The sequence below is a fragment of the Impatiens glandulifera genome, chromosome 1 (assembly GCF_907164915.1).
Source record: "Impatiens glandulifera chromosome 1, dImpGla2.1, whole genome shotgun sequence".
NCBI lineage: Eukaryota > Viridiplantae > Streptophyta > Magnoliopsida > Ericales > Balsaminaceae > Impatiens > Impatiens glandulifera.
Genome location: NC_061862.1, coordinates 8,503,554 through 8,512,025, shown reverse-complemented (window position 1 = coordinate 8,512,025; position 8,472 = coordinate 8,503,554). Strand labels below are relative to the sequence as shown.

General features: G+C 23.7%; 1 protein-coding gene across 1 annotated transcript; it reads right to left on the bottom strand.

Annotated features, from left to right (window-relative positions):
• Nucleotides 1-2,049: 2,049 nt before the first annotated feature.
• Nucleotides 2,050-3,205, bottom strand: LOC124920741 (polygalacturonase inhibitor-like). The gene has a single exon (XM_047461293.1). It carries the CDS (start codon nt 3,164-3,166, stop codon nt 2,168-2,170), a length of 999 nt encoding a protein of 332 aa, XP_047317249.1. The 5' UTR covers nt 3,167-3,205; the 3' UTR covers nt 2,050-2,167.
• Nucleotides 3,206-8,472: the final 5,267 nt, after the last annotated feature.

Sequence of the window (8,472 nt, the reverse complement as noted above, 5' to 3'; positions counted from 1 at the left end):
CTATTATTATGACGTTTTTAGTTATTAGTTTCGAAAAATGTTTTTCGATGGATTCAATGAAAAAGTGAAACAAATAAGTGTTGTTGGTAAAGGGTCCCCAAGTTTGAATTTTGGAAGACGCCCCTATTGTCTTTAATTTTTACAAAAACTAAAATTAGTCAATAATAGCTAAAATATATACTTTTATAAAGATAAATGTTTAACAACAATTATTAGTTCATATTATGTAAAATGTTATATTTTAAACTGAAAATGTTAAATGGTATGATATATGTTAACAAAATTTTTTTTTTAAAAACTTTAGTTCATGATTAAAGATATCTGTATTATTTTAAATTATTTTAAAATATTATTTTAAATTATTTTAAAATATGATAAGTGACAGGAATTTGGAAGAGAGAATGAGAAAAAAAATTACGTGTTATCACCTAAAGAATTAAAAAAAATATAGAATGACAGAGAAAAAAATAAAATTTAATATTTTTTGACTAATTAAATTGCACAACACTACATTTTTAAAATATATATGGTTTATAAAAAATATATAAGATTTCTTTTCAAATAACTCACATTGAGATTTGAGACAATAAAAGAGACTAAACACTATAGATTATAGGGACCCCATCCGTACAATCACGTGGAAGTGTCATGTACATCTTTTGGGTAAAAAAGTAAAAAATAATTGAGTATAAACTTTTGGTAATAAATGTTCATGTTACAACTTATTCAGTAGTTTTTTTAAAATAAATTTTGATTTATTTAAACATTATTAATGAGTAAACATTATTAATGAGTGAAGATTTTGAATAGTTTGAATTTTTTTTAGAAAAAAAAATAAAATTTATTCATTTTTAGTGATAAAATAATATTTATATTTTTTTATATTTTTATTAATGGATTAATTAATATAATTGATGAAATAATTTTGACTAGTCCATAAATTTTTTAATAAACCTATCAGCTAAACTCTTGATATAAGTATTAAAAGATTTTAAATATCATTGACTTTATTTGTTACAAATAATTTCTTTTTTAAAATAAAATCAAAATCAATCATATTTGATAAATACATATATATTTAAATTGAATCTAAAAAAAGATTATTTTTCATCTATTTTTACTTCAATTGTATTTTTTTATAAAAATAAAATAAAAAACAAGATGGAATTCAATTAATTTAAGAATTGTTCAATAAAAAGTCGCTCTTAGAAGAAATCGAAGAATTTTTTACCCGTGAGTTTGGTCTTACTTCACCTTCAAAAAACGAAAAAAAGACTTCAATCTCCAAGTTTAACTCAGATGAAAAACCCCAAACCACTTAACACCGAGTAAAAATAAATAACCCACAATAGTAACAATGAATGTGTTCAACCAAATATATAAAGAATCAAAAAAATCATTTTTTTAGTTGAATTTAATCATTTGGAATTAGGCTCTTTTACTCTTTTTTTTCCACTTATTTGATTCGATTCGTTCTCAATATCAACTTATTGCAGAGTTGATGATTCGGACATTTCAATTCATAGTAAAAGTTCTATCTTAATTGAGGCGGATGTTAGAGAACTATTCATTCTAATAATTTTCAAATAAACGTTATTTAGCTTTTATTATAAATAACATTATCAAATCAAAAATATATCTTCTCTTTAAGTTAACTTCATATTTTGTTTTTACTTTTTTTTTTAATGGTATTAATTGATGTCTTTAACCTCATTCAAAAAAGTAAATTAAAACATATTTATCAAAATGGTTAGAATATGTTGTTGGAATTGTTATATATTTGCTTCTATAAGTAGTGTGTATTTTTTAGTTTTATTAAACTTAATTCCACTAAAAGCTTAGATAAAGTGTAATATCAATATCTTATTAATATAAATAATATTTATTTAAATTTTTAAATCTATAATTTTTAACAAAATAATTCAATATCAATTTTTTAGTAATAATAAATCCAATTTCACTAGTTCAAATTTCAAAAGCATTAACTAATATAAAATATTGGTACTAAACATTGTCTAATTGTAATTGATTAAGCATTAACTAATCATAAACCAAACAAACACTTGAGTATTAATTAATAAGGTTAATGCCACCTTTTGTTTAAACAACAAAAGGATACAATCTTTTATTTTACAGATTAAGTGACATAATAACTTAGATAATTCAATTACTTGCATGCCGACAATGGAGCACCACACAAGCACCGGTTGTGGAAATAATCCGTGGTTTCGAACTTCTGCAGCTCACCCCCGACCGGAATCTTACCGCAGAGGCGATTATAGCTTACGTTGAAAAGTTGGAGCTGGTTCAATGAAGTCAGACCTTGCGGGAGGCTCCCATAGATCTTGTTGTGGTTTAGATCTAGGACATTCAAGCTTTTGGGGAAAACAACCTTGGACAGATCGAATTCGAACAAGTTCCTCGAGAAATCGGCTTTCCAGTAGTTCTTATCGGAGCCGAATAAGAAGGAAATATCACCTTGGAGCTTGTTGCGAGAGAAATCAAGGCTGGGGAATTTCAAGAGCCCTAGAGATTTAGGGACATAACCTGTGAGCTGGTTGTGGGAAAGATACAGGGAGGGGGGGGTTCCTTTGAACTTCCCAAATGAGTCCGGGATCGAGCCGGTGAGTTTGTTTCGGCCGAGATTGAGTTCGGTTAAATTGGGCAGGTCGGAGAGGGAGGGAGGGATCGAACCGGATAGATTGTTGTAAGATAAATTGATGTATTCGAGACTCTTAATCTGGCCGATGAAATCGGGGATGGGACCAGAGATATTGGTCCAGCTGATTATGAGATACTTGAGGTGGGTGAGTTTTGTAAGGGTCTGGGGAATGGTACCGACGAAATTTGGTAGTTTGTGAAAGAAGAGGATTTCGAGGTAGGGAAGGTCCCCGACGGCGGGAGGGATATGGACGGAGCGTTGGCCGTAGGAAATGTCGAGGTTGATGACACGGTTGGTTGTGAGATGACATTGTAGGCCGTACCATTTACAACAATCGGTTTGGGGATCCCAGGAAGGAAGGCTGTAAGAGTTGCTAAGGGCCTTTTTGATGGTGAGAAGGACTTTCTTGTCCTCCGGATGGCATCGGACGGCGGAGAATGAAGGGGATGGGAAGAACATAACAAGGATCAGAGAAAGAGAGAGGATTGATGTTAGGGTTTTCATCTTTAGAATGACCAAGTAACCAGTCACGGGTTCTCTCCATCTCTTTAATAGGATCTTCCAATAACATTCAAACTTGTATCATTTCGGTTTTGAGGGTTTTTCTTTTTATTATTTTTTCCAAATTGTTTTTTTTTTTGGTTTAATAATATTAAAAATAAATATTTGAGTTTACAGATGATTTAATTACTATTTTTAAAACTAATAAGTATTTTACATCCAAGTACAATTTTAGAGAAATTTTTAGAGTAAGGATTTAATTATAGTTCTCATCTTTGAATGAAAAAATCTTTGAATGAAAAAATAATCACGATGGAATTTAAAAAATGTATTTGTGGTAAATTGTTATTATATGTGTAAAAAAAAAAATTGAATAAATATACATTATTGATGGATGATTAGTATCTTGAGTCTTTTACAAGTAAATATAAATTTACTAAAAAATTCGAACCTCACTAAATGAATTTAATAATACAATAAAAAAGACTAGATATACTAATAGAATATGTGATATACATATTGATGTTTGAGTTTGAGTATGTTAGGCAATATAATTTGGCTGATTAAATTGATTTAACGTGTTTGTAGGCTTAAACAAAATAGAAATAAATTTTAATATTTTTTTAGATAAAATAATTAAATAATTCATTAATTTAATATATTTTTTAATTAAATAATTAAATAAAGTTATAACTTTAACTGATAAAAATAATTATTTTATTTTTTCAATCAACTAATGAAATTGCATTATGTTATTATCTCACCCATTATTTCACCCAAATTTTCTCCTAGAATAATTTCTTTTAAAAATTTAAAAAGCTATTCAAATAAGTCTTAGGCCTTGTTTTGATTGGAGTTTTAAAAAAAATCTAGAGAGAGAAAAAAATAATGATTTGTGATGATTTTGATGAGACGATAATTATTTTTGGTAAAAAGACTTAAAGAATATTGATATATATAAATAAAATAAAAAATAATAATTTAAAATAAAAAATATTTTGATTAATGAAATGAGTGATATAATGATTGTTGAGAAATTATTAATTGTAAAATTTATTTTGAATAGATTTTTTTAAAAAACCTAAAGAGAACAAGGTCTCATAGAATAAATAAAGAACAAAAGAAGAGCTTGATAATATTTTTCGATGTGATATGTAACTAAACTTTTTAAAATTATTTGTATTCGATTATTTAAACCACACCAATTTTATTATCAAAAACTTTTTAGAAATAAATATATATACACTTTTTATATAAAAAATCTAAAATTAAATTATAATTAAAAAGCTAATTAAAACAAATTATGATGATAATTTTTGCAAACTACACTTATCAAATAAAATTTTAATCATAATTCATATAATAATTTGAATGCTTATATTTAATTAACTAGGCAAAACTTAACAAATTAATTTTAATTTTAATGATTTTTCATATAGCTTTATGATAGTAAATAGAGATATAATGATTGAATTTTTAAAAGTTAGGTACGATACCAATCTTTGGGTTATTTGAAAAACTCAAATAAAATCAATTTTTCAATCAACTACATCATTTATTTCATTAATTAAAATATTAAAATACTTTCAATTTTAAATTATTATTTTTTATGTTATTTATATATATCAATACCTTTTAAATTTCAATACATTTGAGTATTTTTATCAAAAATAATCATTACTTTCTCAAAATTATCAATCATCATTAATTTTTTTTTCTCTAGATTTAAAAAAAAAAAGCTCAAACAAGACCTTAGTTACCTTAAAAAATATTTTTATTCAATTAATAAAAGAATAAGATAAATAATATAAAATTGTTTTGAATTAAGATTCTATTTAAATTTAAGATAGATAAATAGTTGATAACAATTATTATTTTATAACTATATTGGATTATGTAAAATATTATTATATATTCTATTTAAAATATGCAATACTAAAATAATTTTGTAACTAATATATTTTAAATTTAGTGCATTATTTTAATATATATTGTGTTATTTATTTATAAAATATTATATATATATATATATATATATATATATTTGAAACCACTCAATTGCCGTTTAAAAAGCCTGTGAAAACTGTGGGGACCACATGCCGTAGTAGCACGTTATTTTGAAATAATAGTTGGTGAGAAAAAAGTAAAAATAATTGAGGATAATTATTAGCTCTGGTTTGTTTGTACTTTTAATAATAATTATAATTTTTTTTTTTTGAAATTTATTTAAAAATAATATAATTGATAACTGATATTATTTAACTTTTATTTTCATAAATCAAAATAACATTTATCAGTTAATAAATATTTAGATCAATAAAATTAATTTTACAAAAATAAAATTTGAGAATATTTTCAATCAAACGAAGCAGATGTATGAATTAGTAATGTCAAGTCTCTCTATCATTATAGAGCTCGTGTTTCATATATTTTGGGATTTGTTCCATATTACCTTTTAAGATTTTTTGTTGGAGTTTTGGTTCAATTAATATTTTTAAATGTAAAAATAAATTATTTAAATTTTTAATTTGTTAAATTAATGCTAAATTTTACTTAAATTTAATTTATTTAAAAATAAATTAAGAATATTTATTTGATAAAATTTAATTAGAATGATAATAGCGAATTTTCTTTATAATTTTTTTTGTAAAATTAATTTTTTTTTTTAAATATTTACATCAAATGAGCTCTTGACTCAGGTGTTTGTATTTCTCAAAAAAAAAAATTATTTTATTAAATTTTAAATATAAAAATTATAATTTATTTTAGAAAATCACAAATAATTTTTTTTTATCAAATAACAATTTTTTAACTCATAAAAAAAGAAAAAGAAAAGATAACACCCATATCAAAAATGCTATAAACTTATTTTTTAAATTTTAATTCAGGTAATTTCTCAGCTTATTAAACTCAACTTATTTATTCTGAATGTAAGCTTTGATTCTATTATAATTATTAAGCATATAAAAAGGCAGCATTTAAAGAAAAATTGGACATATAAGAAAATATTAATATTTTTTTAGATCATATATTTTATTGTTAGAGCTTGTTTGAACTTTGTGTTTTTAGATTATTTTAATAATTTTTTATTTTAAATTTAACCAATATTTTATTCATTTTATCATTATTTTTATCTATCAAAATATTAAAAATTCTCTTTATTTAATATTTTTTAATTTAAATAGATCATTTTTAATTTTTTTTAATATTTTAGTTAATAAAATTAATTATTTGACTGTTATAAAATATAGACAGATTTTAATTTATTTTAATTAAAATAACTAAAAAAACGCATCAAACTAGTTCTAAGAATTATAACTTTAACCGAAAAAATAAAAATAATTAATACCAATAAATATAATAATAATAATATATTTTGACTTTAAACCTAATCTTTTAAAATATATAAGATATTTTGATCATCTTAAATTATATTATTAATAAAATAATATATTTTTAAATTGTAAATTATTTATTATTGATTAATAAAAAAAATGTTAACACAAACTTAATAGTTAATATTAAAAAATAAAATGAATATTATCAAATTTATATGGATGTATATAAATACTAACAAATTAAAGAAGAGTGTGATAATATTTTCTATATGATACGAGTAACGGATTTTTTTTACAATAATTTTTATTTGATTATTTAAACTACAGTATAAATAACTAAAATTTTATTATCAAAACTTTTTAGAAATAAATATATATACAAATTAAATAAAAAATTTCTAAAATTGAGTTATAATCTAAAAACTAATTAAAACAAAATTATGCTTCATTATTTGCCAACTAAACTGTATCAAATAAAATTGTAATCATAATTCATATAATAATTTGAAACCTTATATATAAAAATTATTAGGTCAAATATTGTATATATTTTACAACAATAATCTCAATTCACGATAATCATTTATATAAATTATCAGAGAGTTGTAATTTATATTGTGTGAACAACTCGATCTATAGTGGATCAATCTCAATATTTATCAATTATTTTTAAGATACAAGTTATTGTGGAACAATAGTTAGTTGAAATTCTAACTCAATTAGAATAAAAATTAACAAAATTCTTTAGCAATCAACGACAATTAATAAAAATGCGATCAGACTGATTATTTGTATCTATATGGAGGAGAGTCAATTGTCCACGCATTAACGATTCTTACTCGACTAAACTACTTCGAATGAAATACTAAAATTCGACTTGGTCTTAGTGTACTATCGAAGATGAAGACATGTTTCATCAACTGTTCTTACAAGATGTTTGAGGATCTTAAAGAAACAACGCTTTGGAGGATGGTTGATGCAACCGTAAAAATTTGAATAATGAACACAATTGACAAAAAGAATAAGCAAAGCATAGATGATTCATGTGAGAACATCAACGATACGATTTTGATGATGAATCCTCTCCCAACAGTTTACAAAGCATTTACAATGTTTCAAATGTCAAGAAGAAAAGAAAAATCAACTTCAACCATATTAATTGAGAATTCAAATTAAGAAAATTTCAAGAAGACAAGATAATGGAGACACACAAATCAATAAGAATATAGTATTTGGAAAATATTGCCTGATACAATGACACAATAAATATCAAACCCTAGGCATGCACCTAAAGTTTTATTCTAAACAGGTGACTGGGCTTTTATCATTTTAATCCTAAAACATGCATTTATGTAATGCATAACATAAAATTGACAAGACACGAACGAAGCCGATCTCAGAAATGCCCTTGAACTTATAATTTAAAATAATTATTAAGATAAAAATCAATTTCTAAGAATGAATGTTTATATTATTAGATGAGTAATAGAGGGAGAGAATGATATGACATCACTTATGAAGTTGAAAAAAGAAAAAGTGTGAGACTAAAGAGAAGAAAGAGAAATTATTTTATTTTTTCAGCCTATTAAATTGCGCCACCATGTCATTTTCTCTCCCAAATTCACGCATCCAATCATTTCTCATAATATTTTTATTATTTTTTAATGTAAGAATAATAGATTATTTATCTACTTATACTTTTTTTTTTAAAACAACCTTATTATATTAATACATTAATAGAGTGGAGAGTGCCTGGACTTTTTTTCACATAATTATTAGTAAGCTTACCTAAGCTTTTAACTGCTCTCAACAAGGAAATACAAACAATTTTTCAAAGAGTTAAATGTTGAATAGTCCCTGAAGGTTTGGATATTAGACTACTTGATCCCTGAACCAAAATAATAGAACTCGTTAGTCCCTGCCGTCCAAAACTGTTAGTCAAAAGTCTTTTGACTGTTAAATAATGACCAT

Coding starts and splice junctions, on each gene's coding strand:
- LOC124920741 (XM_047461293.1), bottom strand. CDS start 3,166: ATGAAAACCCTAACATCAATCCTCTCTCTTTCTCTGATCCTTGTTATG.